General features: G+C 36.7%; 2 protein-coding genes across 2 annotated transcripts; both read right to left on the bottom strand.

Annotated features, from left to right (window-relative positions):
* Positions 1 to 3,054: 3,054 nt before the first annotated feature.
* Positions 3,055 to 5,472, bottom strand: LOC108984953 (putative receptor protein kinase ZmPK1). Its single transcript, XM_035690640.1, has 2 exons — positions 4,608 to 5,472; positions 3,055 to 4,322 (listed from the first exon to the last, which is right to left on the bottom strand). Exons 1-2 carry the CDS (start codon positions 5,470 to 5,472, stop codon positions 3,055 to 3,057), a joined length of 2,133 nt encoding a protein of 710 aa, XP_035546533.1.
* Positions 5,473 to 20,002: 14,530 nt separating this feature from the next.
* Positions 20,003 to 22,748, bottom strand: LOC108987254 (putative receptor protein kinase ZmPK1). Its single transcript, XM_018960144.2, has one exon. The coding sequence runs from the start codon at positions 22,719 to 22,721 to the stop codon at positions 20,310 to 20,312; it is 2,412 nt and encodes an 803-aa protein (XP_018815689.2). The 5' UTR covers positions 22,722 to 22,748; the 3' UTR covers positions 20,003 to 20,309.
* Positions 22,749 to 23,342: the final 594 nt, after the last annotated feature.

Genomic DNA, 23,342 nt, shown 5'->3' with positions numbered 1-23,342 from the left:
TTCTTTTTATAATTAATATTAATAGTATTATTTCAAGAAATACCAAATTACTTTTTTGTCTATGTTGTTGACCAAAATTACAAAAATTTGGTCTAATTGTCATCATCAATAATTAATACAAAGTCTTAATTGTTTTATAATTATTTTATCGGTATAGGAAACTGATTAATTAAGTTACAACTATTTTATAATTATTTTATCGGTATATTAAATGAATGTCAGTTTATAAAATTAAATTTTCTTTTTATTAAAGTGACACTATGGTACTATTTGTTGATTGTGAAATAGTTGTATCTATATCGTGACCCATTAATATATAGTCGTTCACCACATTAATCTCTAGCTTTTGGAATGTGATTATATCAAGTCATTCTCTCTAAATTCTAGCAGCAACCTCTGCTAAAATTTTTGCTAGAGTTGACTTCTTTGCAAAAGTAAAATTACGAACCGAACTTAACTATTAGAAAAATGATACTTGCAGTCGTGAGTGTGCAAGCGTCGTGCAGTCACTTTAAAAAAAGTGAATAAATATAGAAGCCACATGAAAAGAAATTAATTTTTTAATAGTGAACCCCACTCTTTTTCAAAACGACTGCACGACGTTTGTGCATTCCACGACTATATATAGCATTACTCTGATTAATAGCTCTTCCTTAATAATATTGCTATTTTCAAGTTTTTACACCACACACTGTTCACAGCATAGCTTGTTCGTTAATAATATATAAAAAAAAAAAATCCCAATGAACAAAAGCAAGAATATTAGGCATCAATCCAAGTACGTACTACAAGATGAGAATCCGATTAAAAATAAATATAAAACTAAAACTAAATCTGATCTTATCTTCACGCACGACAGGTACCAGGATTAAAAAAAAAAACAAAAAAAGACCTGGCCTACATTATAAATTTATTGGCTTGGCACGACCATGTAAGTAAGGGCTTAATCTATTTAAGAATATGAAGTCTTGCTTGTGTGTACAAAGAATATTAATAGGCAGCAGCCACATGCTAATATCCAAACCACTAAATTAATCCAAACCACAAAATCCAGTTGAAAACTCCACTTTGCTTTGTAAAATCACAAATTAACTCTCTGAATCCAAATACAAACGTCGCAAGTTAACCCATAAATTTAAACAATATTAAATTGGGCAAAATAGTCTTCAACTCAATTTAGGGCCTCAATTAGTCCACTGGTCATACAATCTTCAATCGGTGGAAAACCCAAATTTATGCACATAATATCTCAATTGGGTCTAAGCTGCAAGCTGTCAATTTCAGGTCCTACCAAGTTTTATATATATGCAAGCAATAATGCAGAAATTAATTAATTTAATCTAATACAGTAAAACCAGATTAATGGACCCAAATCAAATTTTATCATTTTAGAGATGACCATATATCTTGTATTTTTCCCAACTTGGTGATGTCTTCCTTGTTTGCTTTCAAGACTAAAATCAAAATTTTAAAAATTTTGAAAACTTCTTATCTCATAATCACAATTTTCTCAAATTCCAACAAAAAATAAAATAAACAATTCAACTTTTTTCAAATCTCAAAATAAAACTAATATTAGAAAATATATTATAACAATATTTTATTCGACTTTTTAACTTTAATCTCAACTCATCTAATATCATCTCATCTCTGAATTAAACAAACGAGGTGAATTTAGTTTCTTCATAGTATGAGTTGTGTTGTTTATTATTTATTTTTAAATTTCCATATAGTATTATGCATCTTCCATACGTATGAGGGAGAAACATTTAAAAAATAAAACATTATATAGGGCGTCTACTAGTTAATAAATCTGACCTTTTTTCAAGGAGATTATTATAAGGACTTTGCTTTAATTTTTTAATTTTATTTTTATCCTTGTTTGGTTACTTACATTACATGTACTCGCGCACCAAAAGCCTATGATTTTCCTCTGCGCAATACCCCCAGTACATCTCAATTAAGTTCATATGGTTAATCCTCCCCATGATGCTCACTTAGTTTCATTGAGATGCTCGATTGCTATGGCTCGATTGTCAGGCAATACAGTATGTTATGTTTTAGCTTGTATATATGTTTGAATGAGGAATGCAAAACAAGTTTTGCTATGTTTATGGAGGAATGGGCCATGACAGATTATTCGCATCACGATGACAACTTTCTTATACTTACTTCTTTGGACAATATATTAATTTGTCATTTCCAATCATATCTATTGATATAAAAAAAATAAAAAAATCATATCTATTGATATGATACATTTTAAGATAAGTGTTTCAAATACATATACCTGATCATTAGCATTCACGACCCTTAATGATAAGAAGTGGTGACTTGGAAGTAACTTTGGAGGGTGAATTGGAATGTTTTGTGCAATGTTCCTTGTCCTTTTGTGCAGTGTGTGATGATCAAGAGACTCTAAGGAATGTTTTGGGTACATGGTGACTTGTCAGGCAATCCTACTATATCAACTAGCATTACAAATATTGTTTTGTTGCAATGTTATAGAAAGTAAAGATCCAAAATTTCTAATAAGGTCTAACCTCGAAAGTCAATACATGATTTGATGCAACGTACATACAATATTATGCAAGTCTTTATGCAAGTCATTATGAAGGGAAAAAAGTGTTCCTCGGATTTGCAGAGGTATCTCTTGCTTATGAGCAAAGTCCTAATGGTCCAAGCTGCCATGCATATTACTAAGCTGCGAAATTAATTAATAGTATGTAAAGACATAAAAAATGAAAAGAAATATACAAAAGCCAAATTCACTTCATAATGCAAAGTTAGACACTTACGAAAGGCACAACAATTTCACATAACATAAAAATTAATCACTCAACTCGAAAACAAGAAGAGAAGAAAAGAAATTAACACATGCACAACCATTAGGATCAATAGACTCAGTTTGACCCATTATTGGATGATGTACTCACAACCATGCTTACAAGTACACAACTTCATTACTACAAGAAAAATTAACGCTTATTCATGATCAATTATTTATGATTAAAACAACTATTAGTTAAGGTTGAAAATGGGTACCATTCCCAATTAGAGATTAATACCATGATCATCACCGTGACTATCATTTTCTTGGCGTAAAAGCATCTCAGCTACTTGTCTCATGCTTGGTCTTGCGTCTTTGTCTTCCTCTACACATTGCAAAGCAACAGTTATCAGAGTTTCCATCTTACCCTTTTCATAACTACCTTCCAGTGTTGGGTCAACGATCTCCCCAAGCCAAGAAGCCGTTGCAGCGGCTTCATTCTTTTTTTCCCTCACCCAAGCAACCAACCTTTTCGGTTCTGTCTCCCCTCCACTATCTATAGCATGGACACCCTCTGTTGGTCCCTTTCCCGTCACCATCTCCAATACAACAATTCCGTAGCTATAAACATCCACTTTGGAGGTGATAGGAAGATTGAAAACCCACTCTGGAGCCATGTACCCTCGGGTTCCTCTTATTCTTGAGAAGCTTGCATTCTCGAGGTTTCTATTTTGTAACTTAGACAACCCAAAATCTGCCACCTTTGGTTGATAGTTAGAGTCTAGGAGTATGTTTTGTGGCTTTACATCACAGTGTAAAACCCACTCCAAGCACTCTTCATGCAGATAAGCTAGGCCTTTTGCTGTGCCTGTGGCAATGTCAAACCTTTTCTTCCAATCAAGTGCATGGGATGAGAGGTTTTGGGATAAAGTACCATGTTCCATGTACTCGTACACCAAAAGCCTACGCTTTCCCTCTGCGCAGTTCCCCAGCATCTCAATTAAGTTGATGTGGTTAATCCTCCCTATGATGCTTACTTCAGCTAGAAATTCACCTTCTCCTTGGTTAGATTCATTGAGACGCTTGATTGCTACAACTCGATTGTCAGGCAATACCCCTTTGTACACAATTCCTCCTGCACCTCTTCCAATCTCCTCATTAAAATCTTTTGTTGCCTTCTTGAGCTCAGCATAGGTAAATCTTCTGAACCCAGTGACAGCAGCAAGATAGCCCTGTTTGTCTACACTAGAAGCTTCCTGGGCTCTACTCAAAGGACACCACACCAAAAAGATACAGATGATTTCAAGTCCTCCCACTCCACATGCAAACCAGAGGAAGAATTTTACTATCCCATTTTCCTGGCTTCTCTTATACTTTCTGTCTAGTTGCACTGTGCCTTTACTTGAGCAAACGAGTGTGAAATCTTGTACAGAATTTGCGTAGGAGAAGAGATTTCTTTCAGGCAGTCTTAAATAGAGGTCACCTTGGAAATCTGGGGAACGATATCCATTAAGCAACATCGTCTTGGGGTAGCAACTTGAAGAACCATTTTCTCGAATGAAGGTGAATTGGAACGCTTTGCAGTTGCACAGCTGCAAACATAAATTCTTACATTCATCAAATGTGTAATTGGGGAAGAACCCATAATCATAACCAAAGAATTCAACACGGGGTAACAGCAGGAAGCTAGACTCATTTCTATTGCAAGATAGATGAAACTCGGGTTCGCACCCGTCGGACCAATCGGTTAGATTTTTCATCTTATATCCTGGGAGGCATGAACATTTCCTATCAGAACCAACAATATAGCTACAAAGGCTGTTTGCCCCGCAAATACCATAAATCTTGCAAGGTCTCTGTATGGCTTGCCAAGACACAAACCATGTTTGCCCTTCCTTGTCCCAACTGTACAATCGAACATCACCATCATAATCAATTCTCAGTCGTCTGTGAAGGTTCGGCCCATAGTCGGCTGCCATGAAAGTAAAATCATCAGAAGAACTGAAGTTTCCGAATGTATCAAGCACTGCGATCCGACTGCTGTTGTACGTGGACCTTCCAGCATCCCAGCTTATGAGCCACGGGTCTGGCCAGTATACGCTGGAAACCTCGAGACCGTCATGAAGAAGGTGGAGGAGATTATCGTTATCGAAAAAGAGCTTGTAAAAACCAGAGGAATAGTTGGTCTTGCTTCTGGAGGAGACGAGCCTTATGTTTCTAGTGAGTAGTTGTTGGGGAAGAAGGGTGTCTGTTGGGAAATCAAAACTTTCCCATAAAGTAACACCTTCCATGTTCTGTAGGACCAGATTACCGGTGTTATAGAGAGATAAGTGTACTGGAGAGAGTGACTGAGTATTTGTTGCCCAAACTGTGAACTTTCCAGCGTCGGTTAAGATAAGATTACCAGTTTTGAGAAGAGAGAGCTTGGAGCTCCTTCCATTAACGGGCTGATCACGGTTTGCCATCCAGACTACAGTCTGGATCTTGCCACGGGATTGCTTATTGAACCATATGGTATAGCAATAGGCATTATCACCCACGGAATAAAAGCCAGCAGAGAAAACTCCATCAGGTGATATCAGAATGTCTTCCGATTTCTCAATTGAGAGAGATGTGCCTTCATGAATGGTGTCCAGGCTTGAAGATGAGAATGGGAGAGAAAATGACAAAGATAATAGAAGGAACAAAACTGGAGAATCCATGGTATCGGAGGCCTGGGCAACTTCTGCTATAAAATGTCATCTGGAATGAATAAGATTTGGCTGCATGTGGATATATATATAAAAAACTGAGGGAAAGAATATTGAATGTTGGTGGGCTAGCTTGGAGAAAAATGAAGAGAAACGAAAAGCAGGTCAGATGCTGTAATAACCGGGCTCTAGGCCCAGCCCCTTTGAAACCAGTCGGGCGCTTAAAGCCCAGCCCTTGTGATCACTTGAAAGGGGGGAGGGCCGAACAGCGCCGTTTGTTGAGTGTATCTTACTTTCTTTTGCTGCACTGTTCTTCTTCCCCACTGATTTCCTGTGTCTGCAGTTCTGCGATTTTCTCCCTTTCCCGTGCAACTGCTTCCCATGCCTCTCAGTCTCTCTCTCTCAGTTTCTCTCTCTGGCTCTCTCTGCCAATCTCCACCGTCCCTCGCTGCCAACGTGAACAACCGTTAATAGCTATCCATCCTTGCTGCTGAACGTCACCCATGTTTCCTCACCTTCCAGTTTGTGGTGCACGTTCATTGCTGTACCCTTATAGTAGAATCAATAAGAAATCCATAGAATGAAATAGTAATTAAATATCACCACTGTTCGGGAATGTATAACACCACAATTTATTAGGAGAAGTTTGGATTTAGAGATGAGTTGAGATGATTTCTGAATAGTAGAATTTATATTTTGTATAGAAATTTTGAAAAATTATTTTAGAATTTGAAAAAGTTAAATTATTTATTATATTTTATGTAAAAATTTAAAAAAATTATAATAATTAGATAAAATAAATTGAAGTGAATTAGAATTACTGATATGCTCAAAGTTGGTAGTCTTTCATTCCACACAAATAGTCCCCTTTCGGGAAGATCTGTTAGCGTTTTGGAAAGTACTCCATAATTCTTAACAAATGTCTAGAAATAACCCGCCAAGCTGTCAATTTAATCCAAAATTTATGCGAGACTGGCAGCCACCTGTATAGAGAACTGAAGACCCCTGTTTTTACTCTTCAAAATAGAGGAATTACTATCCCCACCGAGTTACTATCCCCACCGAGTGCCACAAACCACCATATTACTCACCAGAAACCACCGTAGATGCAATAGAAACCGTCGGCAAAAAACATTCCACCATCCCCAGTTTGCTGCACGCCACCTCAGGATCATGGTGAGCTTCATCTCTCTCTCACGCTCGGCTTGCTCATCCCGTAACCCCTCTCTCTCTCTCTCTCTCATTAGTTGGTCTCTCTCTCTCTCTCTAACCAGTGTTCTGCCGCCGCCCCCGCCACCATAAACAGCTACCCAACTCACCGCCTTCGTGCCCTCCATCGCTCGGTGAGTATGGCTCCATACGAAGTTATACTGTTATGGATATGAATCTCCATTATTCCAAAAGAGCTCTTATGTGCTTTGTTTAATCCCTAAAATACCATTATCATCATACTAATTATAGGTTGATCATGTTTTGGTCTATATATATTAGTAGGTTTTGTTTTAAATACTAGATTTTATAAAGAAAATAAATAAAGATTTGAGATATATTATTAGTGATAATATATTTTTAGGAGTAGATAGTAAGTGCAAGATTTTATTTTAAATCCTTTAAAAAGAAACTAAGTAGTCTATTTTTGTTAAATGAAATTTTTACTTTCCTAACTTTCAATTAGTTTTGTTATAATTATGTTAAGAGAATTTTTAAACTAGAGATGTATTATTGTGGCATAGTTGTATTTAGTATAATATTATTATGCAATTTAGAAATGATTTAGAGTATAATAGTCATATGAATTATGTGGATATTGAGGAATTTGGGAAGTTATGATACTCTAGGGTTAAGAGAAAGTTTAAGTTTTGAGGAATTAAGTAGGTCAATTTTTAACATTTTAGGTTAAATATTGAATTACGTGTTTGACGAGCAATTTATGAGTATCACGTGACTATTTTATAGGCGACGACTAATTTTCGTTCAAACCTGTTTTGAAAAAATTCAGAAAGTTAAGATGTCCAGGTAAGCGGAGTTCCTATGCTAGACTTAGTATAAAAATATAATGGACTACGATTGATTTTTGAAAAATATGCATGTTTTGTTATGAAAGAAATTTGAAACAACCTCAACTATTTGTTTTGCCTTACTCATGAAATTCTGTATAAGAATAAAGTATTTTTTGGCATGACTGCTGCAAACATGAGCTTATTTTCTGGAATCTCATTTCTAAATAGTTCAAAAGAGAGCGAATATGAAATTTTGTTTGTAAATTGTATTTTTTTTTATTTGATTATGTTTTGTTCTGAAGATGTTCTATATTCTGATATGATATAATGTGATTTCTGAAAAATTTTGGCATGACATTCTGAATCTGGATTTGGTTTGTGGATGGTGATCTGTTTGACCTACCACAGGTACTAATAGTGGCTTCTGTTTGGGTTGGTACCAACTGTTCTGTTTCTAGTGCACCCACTTTGGAAACAAAATGATTTTTCTAATGGTTTTTCCAGTGTGCACACTCAAGGTTCCGAGAATAAATAAGGAGAAGATTTACATTCTGTTTCTGCTCGGTTAGATACCAGGATTTGCACAACCCTAGCACGGAGGTTAAACATGGTCTCTGATGTGATATAATGTTCTGGTATGATGGTGGTCAATTATGTTATGCCAAAAGATTTTGAATAAAAATATTTTTGAATATGAAGGTGATATGATTTTGGTCTGTACTCTGTTTTGATAAGATGTGATATTTGAAAAATCTTTAGCATAACTATTTGGTTCTAAATCTTATTCTATCTCTACTTTGTTCAGTTAAGAGACCCTACCACGGGGGATGTACATTGTATATGTTTCTATGTGATGTGATATGGCCCTGCCACGGGAAAGAATAGTGGTAATCTATTCAGTTCTTATATGCACCTGCTTGGGTATCCGCAGATGCACAACCCTACCATGGGGGTTAAACATGGTCTCTGTTCTGATTTGATATGATAAGTGAAGATATTCAGTTATATTATGCCAAATAAACTTTGAATAAGAATATTTTTTGAAATTTTCGCTTTGACATTTTTGATAATATGTTCTGATTCTACATTCTGAAAGTAACAATATTTTGTTTCACATTCTGAGCTCTACACATACTCATGTTTGCACATTAGTATATGTTCTTTACTTACTGAGTTGTTGATAACTCACCTCTTATCTCCAAATATTTTTCAGATGATTTTGAATAGTTCAGTTAAGGATTATAATTATGGAGCATGGGTGAGACGATTATTTAATCATAGTGGATTACTCATAAAAAGATTTATGAGAATTGGCAGATTTTACTAAGAGATTTTGTAGTATTCTGATGACTTTATATTTTGGAGTCTGTAAGTATATTAATCAAATGTGAGTTTTAAGTTACAAGGAATAACTCTCCGACCCCTTCGGAAACGGGGCGTTACAAGGTTTCCTTCGACTTTGCATTTCCTCTCATGAAATCCTTTTTGCTTATATGACATTTGACTTCGGCCGTTGGATAGAGACTAATGATGTTTTAATCAGAACAATTGCTCTATTGGTTTCTATCTTATAGTTCCTTCTCTTTCAATTTAAACGTTCATCCCCTCATCCTAACCAACATAATGGTTTCCCTCAAGGAATTGAGTCGAACTTCTTCAGAAATTTATTTTTTAAGACAACCCAATTAGTGCATTTTGTGGCCATCTATCAACTCGATTGGCCAATCGTTCAAACTCCCTTTGATAAACCTCGTAAAGACCCACTTTGTTTGTAGTGAGAAAGAGCCTCATCAAAATTTTGATAATTAGTTGTCCTAAATCATGCCCAAAGTTGTTGCTCAAATATCTCCCAAGTGATAACTTGCACTTCCTCTTTGTATGCCTTTTGTAAGCATTGGAGCCATTGGTTGGCTTCCCCTTCTAAATAAAATGCTGCCATCTGAAGCTTTTGATCATGTCTAGTGCCTTGACACTTGAAATATTGACATACTCTATTCAACAATTCAATAGGATCATCTCCTGAAAACTTTGGAAGGTCAAGGATTCCTCATTTGTTACTTGTTAGATGAAAGGTCGACGTCGACCCTCCTTGTCTTTGATTCTTTGGTGTCTTCCCTTGACAACTAGACAACCCAACACTAACTCTTTGATTTCCCTTACAACCTCATAATGTTGCTGCATCTTGTTAGCACTCCTGGTTTCAAGTCTTAGCAACCCTTCACGTACTGCCTGCACATCTAGTTCTAACCTCTCAATCTTTTTTTTATTAGTGTTAGGCATTCTTTCTTTGATACCAATTAATACGATGATACAAGAAATCTACAAAATGATATAGTAATTAAGTATCTCCTCACTTCGGGTGTGAAGAATACCACAATTCATTACAACCGAACAAACTCCCCCGCCTTATAGTCTTACACACACACAAACACAAACACACACACAAATATATATATATATATATATATCTATTTAATTATATAAAAACCAAGTTTTCAATTGTTGACTTGGCATTCATACCATAAAATTTGGGAATGAAAAGGTGTAAGAGAGATTTGCACCAACTGAAAAGAGAAGGTGACCAAGCGGTGAGTCCAAAGGGGTTACGTGAAGCGGCGAATGCTATGCCCCAGTCAATCTATTTTTGAAGCAAAGATATTTTGGTGATTTTACATGTCAGAGGTAAAAAATGCTCCCAAAACTCAATTTCCGTGAGAAAAGAAAGAAAATAGACGAAGAAAAATCCCCACTTTTTTTTTTTTTAGGTGTTCTTGGGTTTTTCTGAAATCCATGTTATTTTTATTAAAGGTTAAAAGGCCTCAGACTTACCTTCACCGTTACGGGTCATGGGCCATGGCTTCGGCAACGCATGCCAGCTTCTGCAGATTCAACTTCACGACAATGTCTGCAAACAGACGCCTGTCTTCCTCGGTGTTCCCCTCTAGCACATCCACTGTATAAGATTCCAACACCATGGTCCAATCTTCCCGTTGTGATTTAACCCATTCATCGACGTGATCAACCAGTAATTTTTCAGTTTGTGTTCCCTCCAATGATACTGAACACGGTGATGTGTCGGTCTTCATCCAACATATCGAGCCTCTCGATACTGGTGTCCATCGGTAACCCGGAGATGACATTCACATGCTTGGTACATTCGACAATCTTCCTAAAGTTCTCCTTCACCATGTAGCTCTTGATGAAATGTTTGTAGGTCTGGGGCTAGTCGAAACGCCCATTCCCTCACTGCTCCCAGTGCTACCGAATTATCGTCGGGCAGAGCAACCGTTTCTATAAAATTGGATGTGGACGAGGAAGGGGGACAACGCACTCAACATCCTACCTTGTCCCAAGACAATCAAAATCAACGGCTTCCTATTCATTCTCCTTTTCTTCAGATTTGATGTTTGTGTTGCCGATACATTTGACAATATTCTTTGAATCTGCTACAAAACCAGTGAAAATAATCCTCTTCCTGAAGACGTTGCTGCTTTTGGATGGAAACTGATGGGTAGACTTGATGGAATTAGATATACATGATGAAGAAGGGGAAGGTGTGGGAAATAAGAAATTATATATTAAGAGAGAGAGGTACATGAAAACGACAAGAGTGGGAGGGGAATATGGCATAGGCAATGGCAGAGGGAGACGACATACATGATCTCATTTTCCCATGGATAATTCTACAGCCCCCGCTGCCCCTGTCCCGCTTTACATGGATGCCCAAGTGCCATGCCTTTTAATATTAAAAAAAAAAGCATAAAAAATGAATTGAAGCGAGAAACAGAAACAACATCCTGCGTTTCAGAAATTTCAAAATCACAAAAATCCTCTCTGCTCCATTTCAGAACCCTCCCGTCGCCTTCATCCATCGTCTCCTCTGGCACCGACATTGATTCCGTGCGGCCAAGTAGCTATCATCCCCGTCGACAGCCCCTCCCCTCATTTCGGTCGCAGCGCAGCCCTCAAAGAAATGGAGTCCAATGCAGCACCGCAACCGCCCCTCCTTCTCTTCCGTCGCCTCCTCTGGCACTAGCACAGGCATCGAGTCCTCGCTGCGAGGTAGCCCCTCATCCCCCTCGACCTCCCCTCATTTCCGTTGTAGCCCCCGGTGAAGAAATTCGAGTCCCAACCGAAGCATCCTGTTGCCCCTCCTTTTCCAGAAAAGCCTCCTCTATCAACTCATTTCAACAAAACATTTATCCTAATTCCCAACTAGTTGGGCCTGGGTGTAATTTGTGGTATCTTGTTACAGAAAAGCTGAACTTAATCTCTGCCATTTGATTCAATTGAAATGAGTAATTTTTTAAAAGTAATGTTTTATTATGAACTGTTGTAATTTTTAAATTTCATTTCTTTTCATATATATAAAGATAGATATAAATCGATTTAAGATTCCACTCAAAGACACTATCTCAACCTATATATTGTTTGGTCAAAATAAATCGTCATATAAACCGTTTTGAATTTCTCCACTATAAAATCTTGTGTCTCTCTAGATCTCTCTCCTTCATTTTCTTTTGTTTGTTCCATCAAAACAAACGTGCATCCACTATAACTTAGAATAATTCATTCCCACTTCTTTCTCCACAATTTGTATTTTGTGTGAAAACTCAAATAATGCGAGGCATGCACCGCATTGTGTATTAATTTGTCATTATTATAAACTGACCATGAATTAATTTATTGGTAAAGGAAATTCATTTTATATGGATGTACAATTTTTAGTCCATTTTTTTATGTGGGAAGGCACTTTGGTTTTTTTAATGGTTCTACGTCGCATGGGTTATGCTTTTTTCTTTTTTAATATCATGCATGTTCCATACGCGACGAAGAAACATATGAAAAAATAAAACATTACAAGGAGATTACAAGGACTTTGCGTTAATTTCTTTTTTTTATCAATCCTTGTTTGGTTTTTGGTTTTGTTTTAATCTGAGACGAAGCAATATCATAAATATTATTGTCAATGAGAAGCAATATTATATCTTAATTATCTCCAAACAATCAACACCATGTCCAATGGGTGGCAAGAGAATTGACAATTGTCATTTACTACTATTATGATGACTAGTTATATTTAAAAATGACATGAAGAATATTCCGCAAATTACATTATTTAATCCCTTAAAAGTATAATCTATGATCACTACAAGAAAAACGAAATTTTGTGACAAATTTATTGTAACCAAAAGACTATTCACAACTAATTTTAGTTGCAAATAGTCATTTCGCTGGAATTAACTGGTCGCAAATAAGCAGTTTTCTTATAGTGGATATTAATTAGGAAATTACTATGATGATGACTAGTTATGTGCTCTTTGATTTATCAATTAGGATATTAATTGGTTCTTCAATTCGAAACATGTGCTTGCACTCTTCGTGATCAATGTTAGATATATATAAAGAGCCTATGAAATCGAATTTTTTTGTTTTAACAGAAATTTCTTGTCTTAACGGAATATGCTGATTTTCATTAACTTTCCATCCGTTTGTAATAATTACAGAACACAGAGATATAATTGTATTTTCATTTACATTCTATTTATGGCTAATTTTATGATTTCTGTTGGTTTCTATTCCACTATTAATATATTTAAATATGATAATAAAGCAGATTTATTATAATAATAATCATGGATTCAATTTCCAATTTGAAAATACGTTATAATAGGAAAACAGATTTAATTATGTAGATTTGTCTTTTCATATTCATTATAATAGGAAAGCATTATAATAATTTACAAATAGCCTATCTTTTAATAGCTTTTAAGATATGTATTAATAATAAAATAATAAAATATATGTACTTTATTTTTATTTTAATAAAATATATTAGTACTTTGAACTGCGCATACGTGCCTTAGGCACGTAACATCTTACTAGTATATATATATATATATATACATCTTACTAGTATATATATATATATATATATATATTATTCAATTACTTGTAGTCGAGTTATGTTAATTTTTCATGTTAGGTTTCTGTCACACTTAAAAAATCCAAGTCTAAAGATGGGTGCACATCATCAATTATCAAAATTGATCTTTCGAGTATCACCTAATTATAAAGAGAGTTCTAATTTGGCGTTGTTAAGTTGGAAGAATAAACATACATATATGTTTGAATAATAAGAAGAGTTAAATACTAAAAGGAAAAATATTTGCATCAGCCCCACACCAGCACACACTCAACCTATTGAGTGTAAAAAAAAAAAAAAAAAAAGTGATGTGAAGTGTGTGCTGGTGTGGGGCTGATGCATAGCATTTCTCATACTAAAATAATACACATGATTTGGTTTTTGGACTGATCAATTCCTATATTCTTATTTTAAAATTTTACCTTCTCTGCTTCCAATTTGATCGTATAAATCTTTTTTTTTAGCACACCGTTATTAGTCCTTTTAAATGCTACATTAACACTGGTGACTTAGTACCACGTGCCATTAAAAACAAGGCCATGTTTGGACATTTAGAATATCTTTGTATATCTGTAAATAATTGCGAAATAGTTTGAGTTAAAATATTTTAGTAAATTTTGAGAAATGAGAAAGAAAAAGTTGAATAAAAATATTATAAAATTAAAAATTTGTTTGAATATAATTATTTTATTTTATTTTTATTTTAAAATTTGAAAAAATAATATTATTTTTTGTATTTTGTTTGGGAGTTTAAAAAAATTAAAGATTTAAAATTAAAAATATTTTATATTTGATTGATATTTGAGAAAGAAATATATAAAAATATCTAAAAAATACTTAAAGAACAGTTGTATTGTCAATCGTGCCTAAGCAATGTTTAGGTGTTGACCCAGGTCAGGCTTAGGTTGTGACCCAAGCGTTGCTTTGATTGTGCCAACCAAGCTATGCATGGTTTTATTACAGGCCAAATTTAACATCGACGGGGGGAAAGCTATCTGTTTATGGCCGGATGGTCAACTATGACCAACTTCTTATACTTTTCCTTTTGTGCAATGATAGTTTTCATCTTAGATTTTTCATTTCCTATCATATTTACTGGTATGATACATTTTAAGCAGCTCATATATCTACCACTTAAATAGATAAGTACTTCAAATATAACGCATTAATATGTGCGGATGTAGATCAATGATAATTAAGATTTGAATTCTTCATGTAGATGCAAAAGTTTGGCTAAGAGTAGTGACTAAGTTGATAAGTTTGGATACGACTAAGTGAATAAGATGATATAATTTATCTTATATTTAGTTTTGTAATTTGGATGAATGTAAAACACTTTGACTTTTTCTATGGCTATTTTGATTTGAGGTTGGTAGGAAGTGTTTTAAATAAGTCAAAAGTGTAGAAGTCATGTTCCAAGAGATAAATCTTATCTAAAGAAGAGTTTGAATGTGAAATTGTCAATGCTAAGAAGATAAATATCAGGCGTCGGCAAAATTCGTCAGTAGAATTTGTCAGCAGAGTTTCACTACGACTCAAACTCCTATAAGATTTGTTCCGTCAGAATCTACTGCGAGTCAAATTCCTATCATATTGTTTATTTAAAAGATCTACTGGTTAGGATCTGTAGACATTTCATCCTAGGAGATTTTGGAGAGTCTTTCCAAATGCTTACATGTGAGAAAATAAGAATTTTCTAGTCATTTTTCTCTCATTGAGTGTGATCGTGCTCCATTTTGGAGATAGAGTGATCATAATTCAACCACTGGAGTTCTAGGTGAAAAATCAATGTTTGAAAATTGTCAGAGGTTCTTCCTGCTACTACGGTAGAGGCATCTGGTCAAGTATGCAACGCCTCGGTCCCGGATGGGTCAGAGAGTTACCTCTTAACACCCAAAATCATATCTTACTATACAAATATAAACTCAAATTCCTCAATTACTCATAGACCTCATTGCTTTAAACCATTAACTCCAAAATAAAGAACTAAGAATATGATGAAGTCTCAGCATACATGCCAACTTTCCAAAGTACTAACTCAACAGAGTAAAACGAAACTATTTAATAAAAATTCTCCAGTAACAAATACCCTCTTTGTATTTAAAATACTATGCTCACCAAGCCTTACTCATGCTTCCTATTCTTGAACCTCCGTTGAAGTATCCAAGATATCTGAAAAATGTTGTGGAGATAAGGGGTGGGTTATCAATAACTCAGTAAGTACAGAACATATACTAGCGTGCAAGCATGAGTATTTACAGAGTACAGTATACAGAACAAAATATTTTCTAGATTTATCATGCAAAACAAAACATGTTTTCAAACGTAACAGAACTATGGTTTTAAGACATATAAACCCAGAGTACTTTGGCATAACGTAACCTGAGCATGATTATCACATCAAAATAGAGTATCTCACAGAGCAGAGACCATGTTTCACTCCCGTGGTAGGGCTGTGCTAATCTCGGTGGCCAAACTGGACAAAGATAGAGGTGAAATCTTTCTTTTATTACTCTTGGAGCCCCAAGTGTGTACACAGGAAAGACCATAATAAAACCACTTTGTTTCTAAAGTGGGTGCACTTAGAGACAGAGAAGTTGGTACCAACCCAAACAGAGCAGAGCATAACAAAGCAGAGCAGAGCAGATACAAGATCAGTACACTATGCCAAAGGTTTTCAAATGCCATATCAAAATAAAACTGATTACCAAAACATAATAAATCATTCTCACATACTAAAAACAAAGGTCGTAACATCTTTCTAAATCAATGCACAATTTTTTAGATTCCCAATATTGCTCTTTCTCAGATTTCAGAGACAACATGACAAAATTTAGCTGATGTCTACACAATGCATGTCAGAAAATATTTTTCCTTTTTCATATAGATTTCATGAGTGGTGCAAATAAGCAATCGAGGTTGGTTTTTCCCAAGTTCTCATTTCATCACAAAATATGCAAAGTTTTCAAAAAGTCAATCTCAGTCTTAATAACTCGTATAAAGCCTAGCATATGAATTTTGCTTACCTGAACCTTTTAGGTTTTCAAAAATTTTCAACAACAGTACTAAACAAAAAATCAATTGCCAACTATAAAAATAATCATGTAATTTCCATAAGTATATGAAATCAACACCTTTTTCAATACTTACTTGAGACTCTAAGTAACCTATTTTCCTAAAAATCTAAATTTCTCGAAATCCTAAAATATCAAAAATTCTCAAATGCCTCGATATTCACTTAATGTAATACTCATGATATGGTGCAAAGATACAGCGATCAGCAACACAAAGCGCACAGAGAGAGAGAGAGAGAGAGAGAGAGAGAGAAATCAGAGAGAGGAAACACGGTGAGAGGGATATCGTGCGAGATACTTATGGAGGCAGCTAGAGACGGTGATAGGGTGGTTGGGGCGGCAGCAGATCATGGAGTGGCACGTGGGTGGCGGAAGGGTTGTTGTTGAGCGTCGTTAAGCTTCATCGAGGTGTCCTGGGGCTGCAGAACAGAGACGGGGGAAAATGGTTTTATTTCTTTGTTTCAGGGGTCAAAAACAGGGGACATACAGTGGCTTGAATGACGGCTTGATGGTGTAGGGGCAGCGCGGTGGTGGAGTTCTTTGTTGCACCGAGACTGAGCGAAAACTTCTGTGGTGGTCTTGCTGGCCCTTGGGTCGTGGGGAAGAAACCGAGAGAGGGAGGAGGCGTGAAGGAGGGCTCAAGGTGTCATAGTGTGGGGTGGTTCAATAGTGAGTGGTTGACGATGCTTGAACACAACTGGGCTTCATGGCTATATTGGTGGCTTCCGTCGAGAAGGTTGGTGGGTATCTCGGGTTCATGTCGGCAACAACTGGTTCGTGGAGGAGGGATAGATGTGCAACAACGCTGATTCCTTTTTGGCATGATCTTGACTGGTTCAGCGAAGGCTGACGAGTAAGTGGGACAGGTTCTCGTTGAGGACACAGAGGTTCTGGGCAGTGGGGGTAGACCCGTGGTGGTTGGATGGTGGAGTTTCCAGGTGCCTAGCGACTTGGTGTGGAGAAGATAGATAAATAGAGAGAGAGAGAGAGACTCGAGTGATGGACATAAACAAAATAAAGGAGAGAACTCAAAAAGGGGAAGGAACTTCAAACTTCAAACTGCCTAGGCATGGAGATAAGGGAGATTGGGTGGAGGAATCTTCAAAAATGCAGAAACTGAAATTGAAAAATGGTCGAGAAGATAAAATGCAAGCAGCAAGATGAAGCTCGCCGCAAACGACGTCGTGGGGTAGGGGAGGTTACTCAGCTGCGTGAAAACAAGAGAAAGAAAAAAAAACAAGAGAATCCAATGGACCGGCCTTGGGTTTAATGGGCCCAGGTGCTACAATTGAAACTTGCTTGTAACTAATTTTCAAATAATAAAATTGCATTTTCTGGATTTGATTGCCATGTCAGGTTTTACCTTTAAAAAGTTATTTAAAATGTTTTCCTTCATTACCAATTTTGGTGTTATGTAATTTATTTATTCTATATTATTGGTTTATTATTAAATAATTGCATAGTTACGACTAATCAATTTTTTGAGTGAATTGGTAGATCTTTGTATTACGCTATAGGGACATTTGGATAATTTCACTTCATACTCTTTTCATATATATTTTTTGTGGCAGTTGACTTGGAAGGAACTTTGGAGGGGGTGTTCTAGGGCAGTAAGGAATGTTTTGGGTACATCAGGGACAAACATTTTATCCATTTGTAACATGTCAAGCAATCCTACTAAATCAACTAGCATTACAATATTGTTTTGCCGCATTATAGATCAAAGTAATGATCCAAACTCGTGTTACCTAAGGTGTTGAGTAATGTCATGTGGAAGGTAAGGGATGGTCGTGTCTCTTTTTGGAGGGATAACTGGTTGTCATCAGGTGCTATTATAGACTCTTGTGAGATCTCAGATCTTCCTCTTCTCATAATAAGGGAGTGTCACATTCATAATGGGTGGGATGTGGACCTTCTCAAAAGACTGGTGAGGGAATCCAAACTTGAGGAAATCTTGACATCTTTAGGTGAGCATAAAGATGGGGCAGATATTCTGATTTGGAAGCCGAGTTTGGATGGTATTTTTTCCTCAAAGTTGGCATGGGAATGTATTCATGTTAGGGCCCCAAAAACAGAATGGCCTCGTTGGATTTGGCATTCTGTGCTACCAAATAAGTATTCAGTTACAATGTGGAAGGCTTTGAAGTTTTGCCTAAGTGTGGATGCGCGTATTAAAGAGTTGGGCATTCCCTTGGTTTCTAAATATGAATGTTGTGTACAGGGTTTTCTGGAAAATCTGGATCATGTCCTGGCCACAAGTACTTTAGCAGTGAAAATTTGGCGCAGGGCGTCTTTGAGTTTGGGGATGCTTTATGACCCATCCAGCCCTTGGAAGAGTACTATGGAGCTTTGGTTTCGACGAGCCTCACATTCATCCCAAAAAGGTAGGTTGCTTGGTTTGATTCCCATTATTTTAACGTGTTCTCTTTGGGTGTGGCAGTGTAAGGCTCGTATGGATGGGAAACATGGTTATGTGCAGTCGTTGTGGAGTGTGATCAAAGCGGCAATTGCATGGGTATGATTACGTCTGAGGGCGAGTTAAAACTTAGATAATGGTGACGCTAGAATATTGGAGGCCTTCTCAATTCCGGATAAAGCTCCTTTACGTAAGCCGGTTTGTTTGGTAAAGTGGTGTAAGCCAAATAGGGGGTGGTTTAAGTTGAATGTTGATGGGAGTTCATTGGAAATCCAGGTTGCATGGGGGTAGGGGGCCTTATTCGGGATGATCGGGGCTATTTGAGGTTGGCTTTTGCTAAGGAGTTGGCTCATGGCTCTAATAACGAAGCGGAACTATTAGCTCTTTATTATGGGCTGAAACATTGCAAGAAGTTGAGTTTGCAAAGAATTGAGATTAAGCTTGACTCTTTACTTGTTAACTGGTTGACAAAAGGGAGATGTGGCGTGTGGTATCTTGAAGACTATTGGGATGAAATCCAATAGGTCTTGTCGAGTTTGCAAGTCAAGATCAACCATGTTTATAGAGAAGGAAATTCAGGGGCTGATTTTCTTGCTTGTATGGCTTCGCATCATCAGTCTGATATGTGGATAAATTTTGATGATGTTCTGTGGAAGCTCAAAGGTATTTTATAGGTGGATAGATTAGGTCTTCCTTCTTTGAGGTCTTAGGTCTTCAGAATAAGCTGCATCTACGCTGATTTGCATTCACGTTGGTCAGTTGCGTTTGCATTCACGATGATTTACGTCACTTTGATTACACGTTTGGCTTAGGCTTGTTATAATTTGTTTTGGTTTTGGCTTATTTTGACACTTGGTTTTGGGTTAGTTTATAGTGTTTTATCCTGTAAGCCCCCAAGTATAATAATGTTATTACGGTTTTTCTCCGTCATAAGTAATGACTTATTAATAAATTTGGGACGGGACCGCTATGTGTGTGGCTACTGGCTATAAAAAAGATCCAAACTCTCATGAATGGTCCATTCATATGCAACCATACTAAACTTATTGAATTCACTACAATATGGAGGCCAAATCAATTTATAGTATCCGAAAAACTCTCTTAAACATAATTAATAAAAGAAAAATATACAAAACCCTAATTCACTTCATAATGCAAAGTTAAGACACCAGCGACAGACATGTAAATTTCCCAAAACATACAAGTCATTCAAAACGAAAAAAAAAAAAAAAGAGAATAAAAGAAGTTAATACACATGCACAACCATTAGGATCAATAGCCTCCAGTTTGACCCTAATTTGTTGGATGACACATTGCCAACCAGGCTTACAAGTACACCTATAGCTCTACCACTACAAGAAAAAGGTTTATTCGTGACTATGGATTTGCAAAAACAACCATCGATCTCTTAAGAAAATCGGTACCATTACCAATCAGAGATTAACACCATGATCACTGTCACTATCATTTTCTTCGATTAAAAGCATCTCAGCTACTTGGCTCATGCTGGGTCTTCTATCTTTCTCTTCCTCTACGCACTGCAGAGCAACTGCTACTAGAGTTTCCATCTTACCCATGTCATAATTGTTTTCTAGTACTGGATCAACAATCTCTTCAAGCAAGGAAGCCATTGTAGCCGTTCCATTCCTTTTTTCCCTCACCCAAGTAACCAACGTTTTGGGTTCTGGCTCTCCTCCACTATCTATAGCATGGACACCCCTTGTTGGTCCCTTTCCTGTCACCATCTCCAATACAACAATTCCATAGCTATAAACATCCACTTTGGAGGTGATAGGAAGATTGAAAACCCACTCTGGTGCCATGTACCCTCGGGTTCCTCTTATTCTTGAGAAGCTTGAATTCTCGAGATTTCTATTTTGTAGCTTAGAGAGCCCAAAATCTGCCACCTTTGGTTGATAGTTAGAGTCTAGGAGTATGTTTTGAGGCTTTACATCACAGTGTAAAACCCACTCTAAGCACTCTTCATGCAGATAAGCTAGGCCTTTCGCTGTACCAGCGGCAATGTCAAACCTCTTTTTCCAGTCAAATGCATGAGAGGAGAGGTTTTGGTCCAAAGAACCATATTCCATGTACTCGTACACCAAAAGCCTGTGCTTTCCCTCTGCGCAATACCCCCACATCTCAATTAAGTTCATGTGGTTAATCCTTCCAATGATGCTTACTTCTGCTAGAAATTCACCTTCTCCTTGGTTAGTTTCGTTGAGATGCTTGATTGCTACAGCTCGATTATCTGGCAATACCCCTTTGTATACTATTCCTCCCGCACCTCTTCCAATCTCCTCTTTAAAACCTTTTGTTGCCTTCTTGAGCTCAGCATAGGTAAATCTTCTGAACCCAGTGACAGCAAAAAGATAGCCTTGCTTGTCTGCACCTGAACCTTGATGGGTTCTACTCAATAGACACCACACCAAAAAGATACAGATGATTTCAAATCCGCCTACTCCACATGCAAACCAGAGCATGAATTTCACTATCCCATTTGCACGACTTTTATAATAAGTTCTGTCTAGTTGCACTGTACCTTTGCTTGAGCAAACCAGGTTGAAATCTTGTACAAACTTTGCGATGGAGAAGATATTGCGTTTAGGCAATCTCAAATAGAGGTCACCCTTGAAATTCGGGGAACGATATCCATTAAGCAACAACGTCTTGGGGTAGCAGTTTGAAGAACCACCTTCCTGTTTGAAGGTGAATTGGAACCCTTTGCAATTGCACAATTGCAAACATAAATTCTTACATTGATCCAACGTGTAATTAGGGAAGAACCCATAATCATAACCGAAGAACTCAACACGGGGTAACAGTAGAAAGCCAGACTCATTTCTATTGCAAGAAAGATGAAAGTTGGGTTCGCACCCGTAAGACCAATCCGTGACATTTTTCATCTTAAATCCTGGGAGGCAAGAACATTTCCTATCAGAACCAACAATATAGCTGCACAGACTGTTAGCCCCACAAATACCATAAATATTGCAAGGTCTCTGAATGGCCTGCCAGGACACAACCCACTTCTCCCCCACCTCGTCCCAGCTGTACAATCGAACATCACCATCGTAATCAATTTTTAGTCTTCTATGAAGCTCCAACCCATAGTCTGCTGCCATGAAAGTAAAATCATCAGAAGAACTGAAGTTCCCGAATGTATCAAGCACTGCGATCCGACTGTTGTTGTACGTGGACCTTCCAGCATCCCAGCTCACGAGCCACGGGTCTGGCCAGTATATGCTGGAAACATCAAGACCGTCATAAAGAAGGCGGAGGAGGTTGTCATTATCGAAAAAGAGCTTGTAAAAACCAGAGGAATAGTTGGTCTGGCTTCTAGAGGATATGAGCCTTGTGTTTCTAGTGAGTAGTTGTTGGGGAAGAAGGGTGTCTGTTGGGAAATCAAAGCTTTCCCATAAAGTAACACCTTCCATGTTCTGCAGGACAAGATTACCGGTGTTGTAGAGAGATAAGTGCACTGAGGAGAGTGACTGAGTATTTGTGGCCCAAACTGTGAACTTCCCAGCGTCGGTTAAGATAAGATTTCCATTTTTGAGCAGAGAGAGCTTGGAGCTCCTTCCATTAACTGGCTGATCACGGTTTGCCATCCAGATTACAGTCTGGTTCTTGCCACGGGATGGCTTATTGAACCATATGGCATAGCAATAGGCATTATCACCCACTGAATAAAAGCCAGCAGAGAAAACTCCATTAGTTGATATCAGAACGTCTTTTGATTTCTCAATTGAGAGGGATTTGCCTTCACGAATGGTATCCAAGCTTGAAGATAACGGGAGAGAAAATGACAAAGACAATAGAAGGAACAGAAATGGCGAACCCATGGTATGCAAACCTTGGCAACTATTGCTATAAAAACTTGTTTGAAACGAATATATTGGATGTGGTATGCATGTGGATATATATAAAACTGAGGGAAATAATGAATGTTAGTCGGGTTGGAGAAAAAATGAAGAGAATGGCTCTTTTCTCTAGGAGAGGTTTATTGAAAATAATTTTCAATAATTTAATGAAAATGTGACCTATATATATAACATCGTGGATTATAAATGTGGTATATTATTTATTTTCCTATTTTGATTATAAATATGTATTAAGGTAAAAAGTGTAAAATCACTGCTCACCACATGTCACTTCAAAAGGTTAAGCAGCTTTAAAATTTAGGATATCTGTTTTGATATTGTGTAAAATCATCTTTAAACTGATTGAAAAATATAAATTTTACTATATATATTATATTCTTAATAAAAAAGAATAAAAGAACTATAAAAAATAAAAATAAAAACTTATAAGAAAAGAAACGAGAAGTACTACTACTACGTACTTAAATAATCCCAGCAGATAAATCTCAACAAAAATTTCATCAACTTGATCAACGTGGACAACTAATGATCATTAAAGTGTTAAAAGCTACTATTTTTTTTTTGTACTACAGTCTACAGATA

Source organism: Juglans regia, chromosome 6 (assembly GCF_001411555.2).
Source record: "Juglans regia cultivar Chandler chromosome 6, Walnut 2.0, whole genome shotgun sequence".
Lineage (NCBI taxonomy): Eukaryota > Viridiplantae > Streptophyta > Magnoliopsida > Fagales > Juglandaceae > Juglans > Juglans regia.
Note: the sequence above shows the minus strand (reverse complement) of the source record. Positions and strands in the feature narration are given on the sequence as shown.

Excerpts from the sequence above, each read along its gene's own strand:
- LOC108984953 (XM_035690640.1), bottom strand. The coding sequence starts at position 5,472 with ATGGATTCTCCAGTTTTGTTCCTTCTATTATCTTTGTCATTTTCTCTC. Across the intron at positions 4,323-4,607 it reads GAGACCTTGCAAGATTTATG|AAAATGGTTCTTCAAGTTGC; the intron begins GTATTTGCGGGG and ends CCTTCATTCGAG.
- LOC108987254 (XM_018960144.2), bottom strand. The coding sequence starts at position 22,721 with ATGGGTTCGCCATTTCTGTTCCTTCTATTGTCTTTGTCATTTTCTCTC.